The sequence below is a fragment of the Mobula birostris genome, chromosome 10 (assembly GCF_030028105.1).
Source record: "Mobula birostris isolate sMobBir1 chromosome 10, sMobBir1.hap1, whole genome shotgun sequence".
Lineage (NCBI taxonomy): Eukaryota > Metazoa > Chordata > Chondrichthyes > Myliobatiformes > Myliobatidae > Mobula > Mobula birostris.
Genome location: NC_092379.1, coordinates 13189391 through 13210602, shown reverse-complemented (window position 1 = coordinate 13210602; position 21212 = coordinate 13189391). Strand labels below are relative to the sequence as shown.

At 43.5% G+C, this 21212-nt stretch overlaps 1 protein-coding gene across 1 annotated transcript in view; it reads right to left on the bottom strand.

The window, feature by feature from the left end:
* Window positions 1-675: 675 nt before the first annotated feature.
* The window catches only part of LOC140203834 (sodium/calcium exchanger 1-like), a 77497-nt gene continuing 56960 nt past the window's right edge, over window positions 676-21212 (bottom strand). Inside the window, exons 5-6 of the mRNA XM_072269938.1 lie at window positions 1661-1930; window positions 676-741 (exon numbers count right to left, since the gene is read on the bottom strand). Of these exons, the coding sequence (XP_072126039.1) occupies window positions 692-741; window positions 1661-1930 (320 nt within the window). The 3' untranslated portion in view covers window positions 676-691. The remainder of the gene's footprint in view (window positions 742-1660; window positions 1931-21212) is intronic.

The following is a 21212-nucleotide window of genomic DNA, read 5'->3' as shown; positions in this document are numbered from 1 at the left end:
CCTGGGCGCCCTCCCAAGACTATGGTCAACACGCTCCTAGAAGACAGCGGCGCGGCGAATGTAGATGAACTGAACACACTGATGAGGGAGAGGGAGAAGTGGAGAGTCCGTCATCGTGCCCGACGCCGGCCCCCTAGGCCTGAGTTGACGTAGTAGTAGTAGTAGCATGATTGTTTGGATCTGTGATTGATCCACTTATCCACTTATAAGTCATTTATCATTTATAAGTACTAATTGTTAGAGCAATTTTGGGGTTTAGCACATGTAGCAAATGACTTTAACTGACTTCAGCCACTAGACTTCAGAATCAAATATGAATTGTAGATTAAATTCAAAAAAGCAGCTCTGGACAGTGGGTTCCTTGGATCCATGAACCAAGTTAATTGGAAGAACAGACAACGCCAATTTAAAGTCATTACTTGTGTGTATTTGGCTGGCCGTAATACAGGTGTGATGGTGGGAAGATCCAAGCATTTGAAACTGTTACATGTCATTCAAAGGAAGCATTGTAAATATGGGATTGTCCTTTGAACATTAGCCTGAATTGTCCTTTGGTCTTTAGCAGATAAAATATCCTGTGGTGTTCAGCCAGGCAGTTCTTCTTCCACTGAAAGGAATCTCAATAAGATGCCTGCTTGTCGAATAAAGAGGCTGCTTCATAGCTACCAGTACTTCTCTCCAGTGACTTTGTTCATGCAACAACACTAATGCTTTGGAAAGATATTTTCAGACTGAAGCAATCTAAACTGGACAAAAGGAGAAAGCGAGACAATTTTGTGAATTAGTTGTGAGTGTAGCAACTTTAATAAATGAATCTTGCCACAGGAGAAGTTACCATGAATTTGGATTCTACACTAATTTAGAAAATGTTGGGCAAGTGTGTATGCCACTTTTACAAACACACGGTATCAGGATGCAACTTGTACACCAAGTTTTACAGCAAGACAAACATACACCTAGTCTACTGTACACATTAATAAATACTGTATACACCCTCATAGTGAGGCGCAGATATTCTCCCTTAATTTATGACCAGTCTCACGAGTTACCTTCCTGCTGTTCAAATTAAATGAACAGGCATTGGAACAGCTTATACAGTGAGATGAATTATTACAACGATACAAGTAAAGACACTTAAATATTGCAGACCAAAGTTGGTAGCCGCTTGCCTTACACAATACTAAAACTTTATCTTCAACGGCAGACTCTTTCTCAACATTCGGAATGTAGCAAGCTCAGTTCGGAGATGTAAAAGAAAAAGTTTAAATCCATTTAGAATTAAAAAAAAATGATTTCAGGTGCTTTATTGATGTTTTTGGCTGCTGGCTACAGCCATTGTTAGAACCTTTTGGTAAGGCAAAAAAAAACACACACACACAAACCCAACAGATAGATTTTTGCCTTTTTTTTATTCTTTGCCAGTAAAGGTCTGGTTTATGATCAGGGCTGAGGAAATGCCTTCTCTGGGTTTGGAATATGGCAGGCTGCCTCTGGATCTCTTCAGCAGCTCTGGCAGGAGCTCCTTCTTCACAGGTGAGGGAAAGCCTCTCAGTTTAGAAACCCTTAATGTGGCAGTAGGTCTCCAGGGCTGAAAACACAACATACAGCAGCCAAAGGCTCACAAATATAGCAACGGTGAGGATCTTTCCGCGACGCGTACCTCCAAGTTCACCACCTATGTGTGGCCGTCTTCTGTACAGGAGAACACTGATCGTGACGAAGGCAAAGATAGTAAATAGCGTGACCGAGAAAGCCAGCGAGCCAGGCTGCACGCGAAACTCCATTCCCTTAGAAGCCCAGTAGATGGCAGCAACAGACCAGGCCACTCCAATGCCCAGGAACACATTAACAGCATTGCTTCCCGTTACGTTCCCAATGGAGGCATCTGCATACTGATCTTGCAGTGCTGCGACCTTGCTGGCAAAAGTATCTAGAAAAATACCAAAGAGATATCCTTGTTATATTTCCATTCGCATAAATGACCGTAATGCTGTATATAATATTATGCAAAAGTCTTAGGTAAGTATATATACTGCATAGCTAGAGCGTCTAAGGCTTTTGCGTGGTATTCTATTGGTTAACGTGGAGTATATTAAACGGTGAATGAAACAAGATTGGGAGAGAGAACTTAATATGGCCTTTGTTAATGAAGATTGGTTGCGAGTTTTGAAAATGATTAATTCTTCTTCGATATGTGCCAATCACTGTTTAATTCAATTTAAAATTGTTCACCGTTATTATTTAACAAAGGAGAGATTATCTAAAATATTTCCTAACATAGACAACTATTGTGATAGGTGTTAAACTGAAGTAGCCATTTTGTCACATATGTTCTGGTCACGCTCTTCATTAAAATCTTTTTGGAAATCTTTATTATCTACAATTTCTAAAGCTCTGAAAGTTAATTTACAGCCTAATACATTGACTGTCTTATTTGGAATAGTTCCGCATCATATTCAGGGTATTTCATCTTCAGACCAACATGTAATTGCATTTGTCACATTGTTGGCAAGAAGGGCTATTTTATTGAAATGGAAAGATACCTCTGTCCCTACATTAATTCAATGGATTTCTCAAGTAATGTTATCTCTTAGCTCGGAAAAAATTAGAAGTAGAACTTTTGATCCTCGATTCGATTTTGAGAGAAGATGGGGCTCTTTTGCCAAATATTATCATTCAATTTGAATTAATTTATATGGTTTCCTTCCAATCTTATTTTATATAAATGTGAATTGGCGGTTGATAATTTTTCTTCTTTATATATATCAATGATTGTAAGTCATATTGCTCCGGGAGTTGGTTCCTAATGGTTTTTTTTTTCTCTTTTTTCTTCTTTTTTCCCTCTCTTTCTCTTGCAGTTACTGGTTTTTTTTCTCTCTTTTAGTAGTTGGGGTTCTCTTTTTCCTTCTTTTCTATATAAAAAGTATTATTTTTCATTATCATATTATTCTTGTTTTTTTTCTTCAGCTTTATTAACTGTATATATATATATATTAATTTGCTGTAATCCTGTACCATTTTAAAGTTGTAGAAGATTATGTATCAATAAAAAGATTTTAAAAATGAAAGATGTAGAGTGGAGAGCAAGTTTGTAAGTCTGGCGGGAGTAAAGGATGTTGGGAATAGTGAGGGTGGAGTGCAGTGGGAGGGGTGCGGGACAGGCGTTAGAGAAGGAGTATCAGGTGGGGGGGGGGGAACGGCGCGGGTGTGGACACACCCAGCCCTGAGACGCCAGGCAAGGTCATTTGATTCCAAACAATTGGTTTATTGATCGTTACAGAATGTCTCTCTGGTGCTCCCCTCTTCCTTCCCCTTTTCCCAGCTGTGATTCCCCTCTCTCTGCCCCCTTCCCACTCTCAGTCCACAATAGAGACCCATATCAGAATCAGGTTTATCATCACTCACATATGTCATGAAATTTGGTTTTTTTGCAGCAGTACAGTGCAATTCATAGAATTACTACAATACTGTACAAAAGTCTTAGTTGTATAGGGTGCCTAAGACTTTTGCACTGTACTGTAGTAATTATATATATAATATATATATAAATATATTATATGTATGTATATATATATATAGACATACACACACCTACCACTTTTGCAGAGTACTGTATAACTGGTAGAACCATGTTCACTGTCTCTATGACTGTCTGCTTTTGCCCACTTTCAGTGCGACTTCAGATGGGTCAAAAATAGTGACATAGAAATTCGTTCACACAACTCCAAGTTAAAATGTCATATACTTGAATATTTGTTTAAGCAGGGGTAGAGCAAGTATTTGCCCTTTTAGGTGTCTGCACCCACCAACTGGGTCGTGAGTTCGAGCCCAGTCCTTGAGCAAGGCACTTAATCACACATTGCTCTGTGACGACACTGGTGCCAAAATGTATGGGTCCTAATGCCCTTCCCTTGGACAACATCGGTGTCGTGGAGAGGGGAGACTTGCAGCATGGGCAACTGCCGGTCTTCCATACAACCTTGCCCAGGCCTGCACCCTGGAGAGTGAAGACTTTCCAGGGGCAGATCCATGGTCTCCCAAGACTAACGGATGCCTTAAACCCACCACAGAATTTCACTCCTGCCTCTCAGTAGATATCAGAATCAGGTTTATTATCACTGACATATATTGTGAAATTTGTTGTTTGCGGCAGCAGTACAGTGCAATGCATAAAAAGTAAATAAAAATTAAGTGGTGTATAAATACAGCAGCAATAATAAGGTTTATTTTCCAGAAGGCGGAGGGGAAGAATCTGTTCCTAAAATGATGAGTGTGTGCCTTCAGGCTCCTTTGCCTCCTCGCTGGTGGTAGTTGTCGAAAGAGGGCATGTCCTGGGTGATGGGGATCCTTAAAGATAAACGCCATCCTTTGAGGCATCACCTTTTGAAGATGTCCTAAATAGCGGGGAGGCTAGCGCCCATGATGGAGCTGGTTGAGATTACAACCTTCTGCAGCTTTTTCCAATCCTGTGCAGTGGCCCCTCCATACCAGACGGCGATGTTACCAGTACATCTGTAGACATTTGCTGGAGTCTTTGATGACATACCAAATCTTCCCAAGTTCCTAATGAAGTAAAGCCACTGGATTGCCTTCTTTGTAATTGCATCAATATGTTGGACCCAGGATAGATCTTCAGGGATGTTGGCACCCTGGAACTTGAAACTGCTCACCCTTTCCACTGCTGATCCCTCGATGAGGACTGGGGTGCCTCCCCTCAACTTCCCCTTCCTGAAGTCCACGAACAATTCCTTGGTCTTGCTGACATTGAGTGCAATGTTGTTGTGACAACTCTATTAAACTAGCTGACCTGTCTTATTCCTGCACACTTCCTCGTCACTGTCTGAGATTCTGCCGACAACAGTTGTGTTATCAGTGAATTTACAGATGGTGTTTGCTTTATGCCTGGTCGCATTCATGGGTATGGAGAGATTTCCCTCAGCACATTTATACCTTTCTAAAACTCCCCTAAATGCTGTAAAGAGTACTAACATACAGAAGTCGTTTGAAGTGAGATTTTCAACTTTGCTGGAATAAAAATCACAATTCTTACTTAGTAACTCAATATCCAAGTATTATAGATACAATTTCTCCTGTCAAACAGTTTGAACAGCAGCCAATCAGAGATCAGAAGCGAGAGAGAGGTGACTCACAGAGGGTGGTGATTGTGCATTAAAAAGCAGCACCTTGTGGGAGTTTCAGTATTTGAAAAGCGGCCAATCAGAGATTGGAAGCGAGAGAAGAGGTGCTTCACCCAGATTGGCAAGTGAACATTAAAAAGCAGCGCTTTGCAGAAGCTTTGGCATTTGAACAGCAGATGATCAGAGATCAGGATTCATTAGCAAATTAAAATAAGGCAGCGGCAAGCGGAAGCAGTCTTCATTGGAGCGGCCATCATGGGAGTGGTCAATGTTAGAGTGGGATGAGAAGTAGAGCGACAATAACCTATCCCTCAACATCAGCAAGATGAAGGAATTGGTTGTTGACTTCAGAAGGATTAGCGGACCGCACAACCCCATTTACATCGATGGTTTGCAAGTGGAACAGGTCAAAAGCTTTAAGTACCTTGGGGTCAATATCACAAATGACCTGACTTGGTCCAGCCAAACAGAGCCACTACCAAGAAGGCCCACCAACGCCTTTACTTCCTAAGAAAGCTAAAGGAATTTGGCCTGCCCCCTAAAACCCTCACTAATTGTTATAGATGCACCATAGAAAGCATTCTTCTAGGGTGCATCACAACCTGGTATGGAAGTTGTCTTATCCAAGACCGGAAGAAGCTGCAGAAGATCGTGAACACGGCGCAGCACATCACACAAACCAATCTTCCATCCGTGGACTCACTTTACACCGCACTCTGTCGGAGCAGTGCTGCCAGGATAATCAAGGACACGACCCACCCCAGCCAACACACTTTTCGTCCCTCTTCCCTCCTGGAGAAGGCTCAGGAGCTTGAAGACTCGTACGGCCAGATTTGGGAACAGCTTCTTTCCAACTGTGATAAGACTGCTGAACGAATCCTGACCCGGATCTGGGCCGTACCCTCCAAATATCCGGACCTGCCTCTCGGTTTTTTTGCACTACCTTACTTTCCATTTTCTATTTTCTATTTTTGATTTATAATTTAAATTTTTAATATTTACTATCAATTTGTACTCCAGGGAGTGGGAAGCACAGAATCAAATATCACTGTGATGATTGTACGTTCTATTATCAATTGTTTGGCTGCAATAAAGTATAAAGTATGATTTGGGGCTTTAGCTCTTTGAAGCTTCAGCAAGGAGAAGCTTATATGAGAGAAGGTGAAAAGGTGTCGCCAGATTTTTTTTTCCAGTTTATTTATTATTTCCTTCTTTATAATTGCACAGTTAGAGCAATAGGCCGGATAGTTGAATGCACCTCTTGTGAGATGTGGGAGGGCAGTGTACCTGATGACTTCACCTGCAAGAAGTGTATCCAGCTGCAGCTCCTAGCATTCTGAGTTAAGGAGTTGGAGCTGGAATTGGTTGAGCTCCAGACTATTTGGGAGGCTGAGGGGGTAATTGACAGGATATATAGAGAGGTAGTTACACTCAAGTTGCCAGGCATAGAAAATTGGGTGACGGGGTAAAGGAGCCAGTGCAGAGTACCCCTGTAGTCATCCCCTCCACAGCAGGTATATCATTTCAGATACTAATGGGGGAGATGGCTTAGCAGAGGAAAGTCCCAGTGATCAAGTCTCTGGCACTGAGTCTGGCTCTGTGGCTCAGAAGGGAAGGGTGGGAGAATAACAGGTGAGCTGTGATGAGGGGAACAGACAGGAGGTTCTGTAGACAAGAATGAGATTCCCAGACAGTATGCTGCCTCCTGGGTGCCAGGGTGCAGGACATCTCAAATCGAGCCCTCAGCGTCTTTAAGTGGGAGGATGAGCAGCCAGAGGTCATAATCCGTGTCGGTACCAATGACATAAGCAGGGACAGTGATGAGGATCTGCAAACTGAGTTTGGAGAGTTAGGGGCTAAGTTAAAGGCCAGGACCTTCAGGTTTGTGATCTCAGGATTGCTACCCATGCCACGTGTGAGTGAGGCCAGAAATAAGAAGATAATACAGTTTAATACATTACTCAAGAGATGGTGTAGAAGGGAGGGCTTCAGATTTTTGGATCATTGGGCTCTCTTCCAGGGAAAGTGGGACCTGTGGTGAAGAGACAGTTGGCACCTAAACTGGAGGGGGTCTAATATTCTAGCATAAGGTTTGTTAGTACTGCATGGGGCGGTGGTTGCTTTAACTAGAATTGCAGGGGAATGGGAACCAGCATGCCAGAACAGTTAGTGGAGAGGCTGTGGAGACAGATATTGTTAAGACCTCAGGCAAAGTTAGGAATCAAAAGGTTGAGCATGGTGCGACTAGTGTCCTGAGCTGTGTATGTTTCAACCCAAGAAATATTTTAGGAAAGACAGATGAGCCAGGGCACGAACAACACACATCATTATGATCTTGAAGCTATTAGTGAGACATGGTTGCAGGAGGGGCAGGACTGGCAGCTCAGTATTCTGGGTTTCTGTTGTTTTAGACATGATTGAGCAGGAGGGATTAAAGGGGGAGGGGTGGCATTACTGGTTAGGGAAAATGTGCCTGCAGTGCTCTGTCAGGACAGACTGAAGAACTAAGGATGGGTGGAAGTAAGGAACTAGACAGGTATATCCACATTAATGGGATTATATTATAGAGTAGCCTACAGTCCACAGGATTTAGAGGAACAAATTTGTTGAGAGATCGCAGACTGTGGCAAGAAACATAAGTTTGTGATGGGAGGTGATTTTAGCTTTCCAGATATCGACTGGGACTCCCATTCCGTAAAAGGACTAGATGGAAGAGAGTTTGCCAAATGTGTTCAGGAAAGTTTCTTTAATCAGTACATAGAAGCCCCAGTGAGAGAGTGTGCAATACTAGATCTCCTATTAGTCATAGTCGTACTTTATTGATCCCGGGGGGAATTGGTTTTCGTTACAGTTGCACCATAAATAATAAATAGTAATAAAACCATAAATAGTTTAATATGTAAATTATGCCAGTAAATTATGAAATAAGTCCAGGACCAGCCTATTGGCTCAGGGTGTCTGACCCTCCAAGGGAGGAGTTGTAAAGTTTAATGGCCGCAGGCAGGAATGACTTCCTATGACACTCTGTGTTGCATCTCGGTGGATTAGGGAATGAGACAGGGCAGGTGACAGAAGTTTGTGTAAGGAAACACTTTGCCTCTAGTGATCACAATGCTGTTAGCTTCAAGGTAAAACTGAGGGGAGATTTGAAGGGATTATACATAATTATGAGGGGTATAGATAGGGTAAATGCAAGCAGACTTTTTCCGTTGAGGTTGGGTGGGACTACAACCAGAGGTCATGGGTTAAAGGTAAAAGGTAAAATGGTTAAGGGGAACATGAGAGGAAACGTCTTCACTCAGAGGGTGGTGAGAGTGTGATGCGAGCTCAATTTCAATGTTTAAGAGAAGTCTGGATAGGTACATGGATGGGAGGGATATGGAGTGCTATGGTCTGGGTTCAAGTGGATGAAACTAGCAGTTCAGATGGTTCAGAACGCAATAGATGGGCTGAAGGGCCTGCTTCTGTGCAGTAGTTTTCTGTGACTCTATGAAAACCAACATTTAAGCTGCACCCACATGCCTCACAGAGACTTGTAACCTCTCCAATCTTAAATACACAACATTTCACCTGACTAGAATAGATGATAAGGTCATCCTCATCTTGGGACCTTTCCAGATTGTTGCTACTGTTTGTTATCTCTGCTACGTCAGAGTTTGCTGCCTACTGATCTTCCGAAGTCACCCAAAGTTCATATTCCGAGGAGAGAAAACGACATTTACTTTCCTTAGCTCAGGCAGCAACTTGTTGGGGAATGAACAGTCGACGCTGCAGGACAAGACCCTTCATCAGGACAGAAACGTCGACTACTTATTCTCCTCTGTAGCTGCTGCCTGGCCTGCTGAGTTCCTCCAGCATTTTGAGTGTGTTACCCTGGATTTACAGCATCTGCGGAATTTCCCTTTTGCCTACGGGAGCAGCCAAAGTGAACATAAGCATCTGCCTGCTTTCAAAGTTTGGAATATATTTATTATCAAAGTATGTATACTTTATACAACCTTGAGATTCGTCTCCTTACAGGCAGCAAACAAAGAAACCCAATCGAGTCCATTAAAACAAAACAGGACCATCGACTACCCAAGGTGCGGAGAGGGGGGAAAGAAAACAAATCATGCCAACAATAAAAGTAAGCCAGTGGCATTCAGAACTGAAGCTCGTGATGACGGTGAGTCACAGACGCGAAGCCAGTCATCACCGCAGCCGGTCCAGGAGCCCATTAGTTGCAGGCCACAGCCTCAGTCAGCGCAGGAATGTGTAAATCTCGTGGAGCAGCGAGCTGAACTGGCCAGTCCCTCGCCTCCGGCCCCAGCACCCTGACCTTCCCGATCTGTCCCGGCGCCTAAATCGCCCACACCTTGGGTATTTCTGCGCTCTCAGACGCGGGCCTTGCTGTCTCGATATGCCCTCGGGCCTGAGAGTTGCCACCTTGATTTGGCCCATACCCGACCTTTCCCCTTAGGCTTGGCCAGCAATTAAATCGATCAAACTTAAATCAATTATCAGCTCCCCCAAAGTACAGGGATTCTGAGATTGCATTTCTATCTGAATATGATTATATGATATATATGTACAGTATGTGAAATACATCTGATGGAAATGTTTGTTTGATGATGAAATTCAATAAAAAATAAATTACAAAAAAAAGAAAGGCTTTGCTGTAGCCTTCAAAGATTTTCCTGGCTCTCCTGATCACACAGAGATGCTGCCTGGCCTGCTGCGTTCACCAGCAACTTTTATGAGTGTTGGTTGTATAACTTGTCTGCTGGGGGCACTGTTCTCCACCAACTTGTCTGTGGACCTCTTATCCAGAAGCATTCTACCCTCTTCCCAACATTCTGGCATCTATCCCTTTGGTGCCAACAATTCCCAGCAGTTCAAAGTGTGCTCCTTTGATTGTGGTATGTTCTTTTTAAGAAATGGCTTCAGATATTAAACCTATCAACCTCTGCTTTAAGTGTACCCAATGACTTGGCAACCACAGCCATCTGTGGCACTAAATTCTACAGATTCACCAACTCCCGGAAAAAAAAAATTCCTCCTCATCTCCGTTCTAAAGGGACATCCTCATATTTTGAGCTTTGCCCTTTCCCACTCACTATAGGATACGATCTCTGCACATTCACTCTCTCTAGGCCTTTCAATACTTGATATTGAAATGCTGGTCTGCTGATGGAGGTAGAGGTCCTGAATGTTCTTACAAGCAAAGACAAGCAGGCTGAAACTCACCAGATACTATCTCTGTACCATTATATATTGTGTAATATAGTTTTAAAAAAGTTTAAAAAAATGCGTTTTTGGGTATTATAAGGAGTAACTTTAATTTTGGATGGCAGAGTAGAGATATGTCTCTATCAAAGGAGGGTGTAAGGTGCTCCTTCCCTCCGCTAGCCTGCAGGTCACCCTTGGGCAAGGTGTAGCACCTGCTTAACCCCCGATCAGGGTCACGTGAAGCCATGGGAGCAGGTGGTGGATGGTGGTACGAGCAGCCGGTGCAGATCACAAGTCCTGGTTATGCGACCACCGACACCAGGCAGACAATCTCTGAAGAGTATTGATAATGGCTGGGGCTACCTGTCTTGTAAAGACACTGCCCAGAGGAAGGCAGTGGCAGACCACTTCTGCAGAAAAATTTGCTAAGAACACCCACCATGATCGCCCACGTGATTCGACATGGCACATAATGGTAGGTATGAACATCCCATTGTAGGGAAAATCTGTCAATTCATCACCAAAAAAATGCTGAGTTAACATTTACTTTGCAGAGTACAAAGTAAATGGCAGGATACTTGGTAGTGTGGAGGAGCAGAGGAATCTCAGGGACATGTCCACAGATCCCTGAAAGTTGCCTCACAGGTGGATAGGGTAGTTAAGAAAGCTTATGGGGTGTTAGCTTTCATAAGTCGAGGGATAGAGTTTAAGAGTCGCGATGTAATGATGCAGCTCTATAAAACTCTGGTTAGACCACACTTGGAGTACTGTGTCCAGTTCTGGTCACCTCACTATAGGAAGGATGTGGAAGCATTGGAAAGGGTACAGAGGAGATTTACCAGGATGCTGCCTGGTTTAGAGAGTGTGCATTATGATCAGAGATTAAGGGAGCTAGGGCTTTACTCTTTGGAGAGAAGGAGGATGAGAGGAGACATGATAGAGGTGTACAAGATAATAAGAGGAATAGATAGAGTGGATAGCCAGCGCCTCTTCCCCAGGGCACCACTGCTTAATACAAGAGGTCATGGCTTTAAGGTAAGGGGTGGGAAGTTCAAGGGGGATATTAGAGGAAGGTTTTTTACTCAGAGAATGGTTGATGCGTGGAATGCACTGCCTGAGTCAGTGGTGGATGCAGATACACTAGTGAAGTTTAAGAGACTACTAGACAGGTATATGGAGGAACTTAAGATGGGGGGTTATATGGGAGGCAGGGTTTAAGGGTCGGCACAACATTGTGGGCCGAAGGGCCTGTACTGTGCTGTACTGTTCTACGTTCTACGTTCTAACAGTATTTATACTTTGGCTGTCCCTGAAGTTGCGTCCTTTCGTTAACATTCCAGACACACACATACACTCAGTGGCCATTTTGTTAGGTGCACCTGTACACCTGCTCATTAATGCAAAAATTGAGTCAGCCAATCATATGGCAGCAACTCAATACATTAAAGCAATCGCCTCTGATCTGGGCCGACATTTACGTGCCGGGCGGCACCCAGCTACCGCTGCACTCCTGCATGCTTTGCGGTCCGTTATCGGTCTGCGGCCCGGAGGCTGGGGAACACTGCATTAAAGCATGCAGACATAATGAAAAGGTTCAGTTGTTGTTCAGACCAAACATCAGAATGGGGAACAAATATATCAGAATCAGCATCAGATTCAGGTTTATTATCACCGGCATGTGTCGTGAAATTTGTTAACCTAGCTGCAGCTGTTCAATGCAATACATAATGTAGAAGAAAACTAAATAGATAAATATATTACAATATATGTATATTGAATAGATTAAAAATTGTGCAAAAACAGAAATAACATATATTAAAAAGTGAGGTGGTGTTCACGGGTTCAATGCCCAATTAGGAATCGGATGGCAGAGGGGAAGAAGCTGTTTCTGAATCGCTGAGTGTGTGCCTTCAGGCTTCTGTACCTCCTACCTGATGGTAACAGTGAGAAAAGGGTATGCCCTGGGTGATGGGGGTCCTTAATAATGGACGCTGCCTTTCTGAGACACCGCTCCTTGAAGATGTCCTGGGTACTATCTGAGTGGCTTTGACCAGGGAGTAACACACATCAAAGTTGCTGGTGAACACAGCAGGCCAGGCAGCATCTCTAGGAAGAGGTACAGTCGACTTTTCAGGCCGAGACCCTTCGTCAGGACTCCGACCAGGGAGTAATTGTTTGTGTTAGACAGGGTGGTTTGAGTATCTCAGAAACTGCTGATCACCTGGGATTTTCACCCACAATAGTCTCTAGAGTTTACAGGGAATGGTGCGCAAAACAAAGAAACAAAAAACCCATCCAGTAGGCAGCAGTTCTGTGGGTTAAAATGCCTCGTTAATGAGAGAGGTCAGAGGAGAACGGCCAGACTTTTTTGAGCTGACAGGAAAGCGACAGTAACTCGAATATATGCTACATCAGTGGTGTGCAGAAGAGCGTCTCTGAATGCACAGCATGTCGAACGTTGAAGTGGACAGCTACACCAGCAGAAGACCATGAACATGCTCTCAGGGGCCACTTTATTACGTAAATCCTGAACCATTCCTTAGCATTACCTCAGGAGTACAATCAAACCGAAGAGAGCAATTGATTACAAATTTAATTTGTTCGGCACAACATTGTGGATCTTTCTGGTGATGTACTGTTCTATGCTCCTGTCACAACCAGGGGTTGTTTTTAAAAGAAAAAGAAAAGATTCTTTTTAATTCTACATGGGTTTCATTTTCTTAGTGTCCCCATGTGGATTTGCAGTGTTCCTGGGACCGTTTAACTTTTATGTCGAATCGTTTGTCTTTGGACCAGCTCTGGATTTTCACTTTCTGTTGCAGCTGTCTCATTTGGGATCGTGCGGATTGTTAAACTCTTTGTATTTATCACTTTTATTCAATTTGGGATATTTTAATTAGCACGGGATTTTCAATGTCCTGTATTGTAGTTGTTGTCTTTGGGGATTATTGCTTCGTCTGGATGCCGGGGCTGTCTGATTGGTCCTGAATTCCCACATGCTCCATGGGGCCTGCCAACCTGTCAATGAGGCTCCTTGTCTGGCAAAACTCAAACTGAGCTCCTCTCTGTATTGTGAGTGATATCTGTTCTTCAAGATTCTGTAGAGATTGCATGGGGTAATTTTGTATTAAGTCTTCTGTTTTGTTTGAATAGCTGAAGTCTCTCTGATTCCTGAACTCAAATTTGCTAGTGACGCTGAGAGTTCCATTTTCTATAAGCCAGTGAGTGAGCAATAAGTTCCAATGTCAATGTACCACTGTGAAAGTTTTCTTCCAAAACTGTATTCAACAGAGTTAGCACATTTCTGCTTTATTCATTGTAATTGTGGAGTATGCTTTTATAATTAAAACGATTGCTGTAAAGCAGGAGTTCCTAACCTGGGGTCCATGGACCCCTCGGTTAATGGTAAGGCTCCATAACACAAAAAGACTCCATGAGATTTTTAAAATGCAAACATGAGGAAATCTGCAGATGCTGGAATTTCAATCAACACACATAAAAGTTGCTGGGGGAATGCAGCAGGCCAGGCGGCATCTCTAGGAAGAGGTACAGTTGACGTTTTGGGCCGAGGTCTCGGCCTGAAACTTCGACTGTACCTCTTCCTAGAGATGCTGCCTGGCCTGCTGCGTTCCCCCAGCAACTTTTATGTGTGTTTCTATGAGATTTTGATGGCTCTGGGCCTGTATTCATTAGAGTTCAGAAGAGTGAGGGCTGACCTCATTGAAACCTATCGAATGGTGGAAGGTCTTGATGGAGAGGATGTTTCCTATGGTGGCGGAGTCTAAGACCAGAGGACACAGCCTCAAAATAGAGGGGCGTCCTTTTAGAATGGGGATGAGGAGGAATTTCTTTAGCCAGAGAGTGGTGAATCTGTGGAATTCTTTACCACGGTCAGCTGTGGAGGCCAAGTCTTTTATCTATATTTAAGGCAGAGGTTGATAGATTCTTGATTGGTCAGGGCATGAAGGGATACGGGGAGAAGGCAGGAGACTGGGGCTGAGAGGAAAATTTTATAAAAAAGGTTGGGACTCCTTGCCGTAAAGGAACACTCCAAATCTGACCAGTGTGCTGAGATTATCTTGCACTCAAGCTTGTTGTGAATCAGGATTTTGTTTTCAGCTTTATGGATTATTTCTAAAATGAATGCCTAACTGAGTAGAAATGGAGAATGCCGGGAAAATCCCACAAGAAGTTGTGGGTTCAGCCCTGTATAATCCAACCACTGAGCACGTCTACATGAAACGCTGACATAGGAAAGCAGCATCCATCATCAGAGATCCCCACCCCTCAGGCCAGCCTCACTTCTCGCTGCTGCCATCAGGTAGAAGGTACAAGGGCCTCAGGACTCGCACCACCAGGTTCAAAAGCAGTTACTACCCCTCAATCACCATACTCTTGAACAATTCACTTGCGCCATCTTTGAAAATGTTCCTACATCCAATAATCTCACTTTAAGGACTTTTTATCTCATTATCTCATGTTCTCCTTATTTATTGCTATTTATTTATATTTGCATTTGCACAGTTTGCTGTCTTCTGCACTCTGGTTGATCTTTCATTGATCCTGTTATAGTTACTATTCTACTGTATAGATTTGCAAGAAATTGGATTGCAGGTTGTATATGGTGACATATATATACTTTGATAATAATTTACTTTGAACTTTAGTTCTATTCTTCCAACTTCTACCCACAGACCTGCAAATTCTTGCCTTTCAAATACTTACCCAGACCCTTTTTAAACAGTGTAATTGAATCTGACACTAATCTGACCCCCGATACTCCAATCTACTCCTGGACCTAATGTCTAAATAAAGTTAACATGATTATCTTTGTCCAGTCCCTTCTCTGGCCAACTGAAATGTGCCTTTCTAACTTGTGCTATGTGGCACCCTCTGGTACCACTTTTTACTCAAACAACACACCTCTTGGAATTACAGTATTATGTAAAAGTCTTAGGCACATATATATATCTAAGATTTTTGCATAGTACTGTATTTGTCAACATGGAGTTGAGAGCAAGTTTGTAAATCTGGCGGGAGCAAAGGATGTTGGGAATGGTGAGGGTGGAGCGCTGCAGGAGGGATGTGGGGCAGGTGGTGGGGAAGGAGTGCCAGGTGCGGGGGAAAGTGGTGTGGGTGCAGACACACCCAGCCCTGAGACACCAGACAGGGTCATTTGATTCCAAACACTTGGTGTATTGATCATTACAGAATGTCTCTCTGGTGCCTCCTGCTCCCTCCCCATCCCTTCCCCTTTTCCCAACCATGATTCCCCTCTCCCTGCCCCCTTCCCACTCTCAGTCCACCATGGAGACCCATATCAGAATCAGGTTTATCTCACTCACATATGTCATGAAACTTGGTTTTCTTTTGTGGCAGCAGTACAGTGCAATACATAAAATCACTACAGTACTGTGCAAAAGTCTTAGGCACCCTAGCTATATATATGTGCCTAAAAATTTACTGTGCACAGTACCGTATGTTTCTCAAAATTACTTTTTTTTTCCCCATGAGGATTTTTATGTGATGCTAAATCCTGACGTAAAGGATTATATTCCTAATCCAAGAGATAGATTTGTTTAGGCAAGGTGTAAAATGATGGGATTTGTATCGTGCAACACACACACACACACACACAAAATGCTGGAGGAGATCAACAGTTCAGTACTTATGCCGAGTTACTAATGGATTAGGAACACAAATGGGTCTCTTGGCTCCTTGAGCTTGCAATGCCAATCCGTCAGATCATAAGGCAATAATTCCATAAGATAAAGGAGCCTAGCTGGTCCATCAAGTCTGCATTTCATCATAGCTGACCCATTCTCCCTCTCTGCCCCAATCTCATGCCTTCTCACCATATTCCTCCATGCCCTGACTAATCAAGAATCTATCAGCCCTCTCTGCCACCTGTCCCACAACCCTCCCACCCCTCGCCACCCTCAACATTCTCAACATCCTCCACTCCCGCCAGACTTACAAACTCACTCTCTGCTCCACATTGACAAATAAAGCATTAGATACATACCCAACAACTTGGCCTCCGCAGCCACACCTGGCAACAGATTCACCATTCTCTGGCTAAAGAAATTCCTCCTCATCTCCATTCTGGATGAAGAGCCCTCTATCCTGAATTTGTGTTCTCTGGTCTTTGAATTCCCCATCATAGGAAACATCCTCTCCACATCCACTCTATCAAGTGATCTATCATGGACCTATCTGACTGTAAACTCAATCCCATATTCCTCTTTAATGGTCTTCTACTCCCTTGTTTATCAAGAATCTGCTTATCTCTGCTGCCTTGAAAAAAAAATCAAAGAGCAACACACGCAAAATGCTGGAGGAACTCAGCAGGTCAGTCAGCACCTACAAAAATGAATAAACAGTCGATGTTTCAGGCCGAGACCCTTCTTCGGGACTGGAAAGGAATGGGGAAAGGTGCCAGAGTAAGGTGGGGGGGGATGGAGGATAAGTTAGGAGGTGATAGGTGAAGCCAGGTGGGTGAGGGATGGGGGAATGAAGTAAGAAGTTGGGAAGTCATGATCAGAAGAGGCAAAGGGCCAGAGAAGAAGGAATCTTATAGGAGAGGAGAAAGGATCTTGGGAGAAAGGGATGGTGGAGGGGCACCAGGGGAAAGTGATAAGAAAAGGTAAGAGCCAGAGTGGAGAAATTAAGAAGAGGGAAGGAGAGAGGAGAAAAGATTACTGGAATTTGGAGAAATCGGTGCTCATGCCATCAATTTGGAGGCTCCCCAGTGTTGCTCCTCCAATCTGAGAATGGCCTCATCGTGGAAGATGTCCTGATAAAGGGACTCGGCCTGAAACGTCGACTGTACCTCTTCCTAGAGATGCTGCCTGGCCTGCTGCGTTCACCAGCAACTTTGATGTGTGTTGCTTGAATTTCCAGCATCTGCAGAATTCCTGTTGTTCATCATGGAAGAGGAGGCCATGGAATGACATGTTGGAATAGTGCAACCTTACATGACTTAGTCGTATGCATAAGAATTTTACTGCAAACTGTTAGCGTGGTGACCTTTGCGTTGTCAAACCATCATGAAATCAGCCACTTAACCACCATCTGCCAACAGCTTTGTCTCGAAGCAAGATGGGACTCCCTGACAGTGATGGGAATGACAGCAATCTACTCATAATCTGTAAAGACAATGTTTTCTCCTGTTTGCTGCTACCTCCTGCAACCCAACATCAAAGCTCTTTGTTAGCTGGGTGCTTTGTACAGTCTAACACTACTAATAGACTGTTCAAATATGCAATACTTTTTGCTAATGTTACATTGTTTACCTTGTGATGAATCAGCTATTTTGCGAATGTGTGGGCTATTTATTATCTTCCAACAAATTTACGCTTCTTTAATGTTTCACATGGAGCTGTTTATTAACTGATTTATGTTTGTGTTTTATTAATTTCTGTGCTGCTGATACCCAAAAGCCACAGAGTTCTGCAGCCAAGAATCAGGCCTATCAGCCCACCATGCTGAACTGTTAACTCTGCCTAGTCCCACTGGCCACACCTAGACCATAACTCTCCATACCCCTCCCATCCATGTACTTATCTAAATTTCTCTTAAATGTTGCAATCAACCCGGCATCCACCACATTCGCTGGCAGCTCGCTCCACAATCACACCCCACTCTGAGTGAAGAAATTCCTCTTCATGGTTCCCTTAACCATTTCACCTTTCACCCTTAACCTATAACCTCCAGTTCTTGTCTCACCCAACCTCAGTGGAAAATTGACTGCTGGCATTTAGCCTGTTTATACCCCTCTTAACTTTGGATACCTCTGTAGTGTCCTGGTTCATATTTTTTTTACTGTCATTTTGTTCTGTATTTCATTTTGTGCTGTTCTCCGCGAGCTGCTTGTTTGGGTTACTGCTGAAGATAAGAGATAGGAGAATTGTGTGCCATCCAATTAGGATGGCCGGATTGAGGGGCGGTTTCTCTGATGAGGGACACCAAGGCTGGGCTTGGGGTCTTTTGTTAAGGAAAGAAAACAGAAGACACCGGAGAGAAGAGGTCGTAAGATTCGACCCGGAGCGGGGCCATGATTCAACTGAACCAGAGTGTTTCACTATCAAATCTCCCCTCATACCCCAAGATACCAGGAAATAACATCCTAACCTTTTCCTATAATTCAGGTACTTAAGTTCCGCCAACATCCTCGTAAATTGTCTGTGTACTCTTTTAATTTTATTGATATCTTTCCTGTACGTGGGTTAACCAGAGCCTGGCCTCAAATTTGACCAAATGTGGCCTCATCGATATCTTATACAACTTCAACATGACACCCCAACTCTTGTACGCAATATTTAAGGTGGTGATGAGCTGCCTTCTTGAACTGCTACAGTCCCTGAGGTGTAGGTACACCCACAGTGCTGTTAGGGAGGGAATTCCATGATTTTGACCCAGCGACAATGAAAGAACAAACAGCGATATGTTTCCAAGTCAGGCTGGTGAGTGACTTGGAGTGGGATCTCAGGTGTCTGCTGTTCTCGTCCTTCTAGATGGTAGTGGTCGTGGGTCTGGAAGGTGCTGCCTTAGGAACTTTGCTGTGTCGTTGCAGTGCATCTTGTAGATAGTACACACTGCTACAACTGTTGGTCGATGGTGGAGGATTGGATGCTTGTGGAAGGGGTACCAATCAAGTGGGCTGCCTTGTACTGGATGGTGTCGAGCTTCTTGAGTGTTGATGGAGCTGCACTCATCCAGGCGAGTGGCGAGTATTCCAGTACACTCCTGACCTGAGGCTTGTAGATGGTGGACAAGCTTTGGGGAGTCAGGAGGTGAGTTACACGCCACAGGATTCCTAGCCTTTGACCTGCTCTGGTAGCTACGGTGTTTATTTGGCTAGACCAGTTCAGTGTCCAGTCAATGGCAACCCCCAGGATGTTGATAGTAGAGAATTCAGTGATGGTGATGCCACTGAATGTCAAGGGAATATAAGATGTTGTCCCTCCACCATAAGGATGGCCCTCATCTTGGCACAAGAGGAGGCCATTGACCACCATTTTTTTTCTTTAATCCATCTTAAACATTTCTATTACTCATGGTGGTTTTACTTTATTCCAGATGGCTACCAACTACTCAGCTCTATCACTGCCACAGGATACTAAGCAGTGGAGCAGAAATCACAGGATCCAAAATTACTTGTTCCTGCAATGTCAGGAAAAAAAATGAATGGGGGCTGGGGTGGGAATCCCATTCTGACTTAACTTTCTTTTTATTCCACGAGAAGTTTCATGGCCTGAGTTCCCAGTCTCTGGTTAACCCGATCTCCAGGAAAATGGTTATTTATTTAGACCACAATATCACAAGACATAGGAGCAGAATTAGGCCATTCAGCCCATCGAGTCTGCTCCACCGTTCCATCCCAGATCCCACTCAACGCCATACACATTGCCTTCTCGCCATATCCTTTGATGATCTGACCAATCAGGAAATGATCAACTTCCTTCCTAAATATACCCATGAACTTGACTTCCACTGCAGTCTTTGGCAAGAGCATTCCACAGATTCACTACTCTCTGGCTAAAAAAAAACCCTCCTTACCTTTGTTCTAAAGGGTCACCCCTCCATTTCTCACAAAAACTTAAATAAGAAAGCTTACAAGCTCACCTTTCTGCTTCTGTATAAATGAAAATTTGATATGTCCTTTATGTTACTTCTCCAATCATTAAGTGAATTTAAGATCTTAACCTTCATTCCCATACCTGAAAACCCAATCCAATGAAGTTTTTCTGGACGGCATTTCCAAATGGAATTTTCAGGACATTTATCCAATAACTGCTATGGTATGAAACCCAAATTTCGTAGTGATATGAACAAAAAAACTGCTGGAAGATCTCAGCAGGTCAAGCAGCATCTGTGCAGGCAAAGTATAGTCAAAGTATTGGGTCAAGATCCTACTTTAGAACATGGATTGCTGCATTTGGAACACTGTAAACTTCTAATCTGCATGCCCCCAAGAAATGTTACATGCATGATACATTATCCCAGTGCTCCATGTGTTTACATGACAGCACAAGTCAAGCGTTCCACGTTAAAGGACAAATATCGATTGGATACAAGAGGGACAGAGCTAAGAAAATGCCAAATGGCTGCCTCTTTGAGCTCATCTAGGGAAACAGTTTAAATTCCTCTCTTTGAAGTCCTCTCCTTTTCCCTTTCCAAGGTGGATAGGGTTCTATCGAAGTCGCTGATCTGCAAAAGCACCCAAACTGTGGTTTTTCACAGGGGATGAGCTCCCGCTCTTGGATCTCCCCCACCAGCCGTTTGCTGTCATTCTCCAGATTGTGCGGGGGAAGGAGGAGAGGGAGCTTTGGGGTTCTAATGTTTTTCTGTCACTCATTCTTTCAGGGTTGTCTTCTGTTTTTTTTGTGGATGTCTGTGAAGAGTAAGAATTTCAGGTTGTATACTGTATACATTCTCTGATAATAAAATGGAACCATTTGAATATACAGTACAACCTTGAAATGCCTTCCTGTCTCGTGTTGGATAAATTTTTGCATAGTCAGGGGATTAAGGGTTATGGGGAAAAGGCAGGTAGGTGGAGATGAGTCCAAGGGGAGATCAGCCATGATATTATTGAATGGTGGAACAGGCTCGACAGGCCAAATGGCTGACTCCTGCTCCTATTTCTTAGGTTCTTATGTGTTAGAGCTCTCTTATTGAATCCATCTAGTCAAAGAAATAAGAATGGGTCCAAGATGATACATTGATTTTAAAGTACCAACAGGTGTTAGAAGAAGGTATAGAATTGTTAGTTTCTTGTAGTTTACTTTCTTATGCTTGCTTGTATATGACATAGGCAATCGTGGTCTTTGGCATCACCCTGACCATCATTATTATATGCTG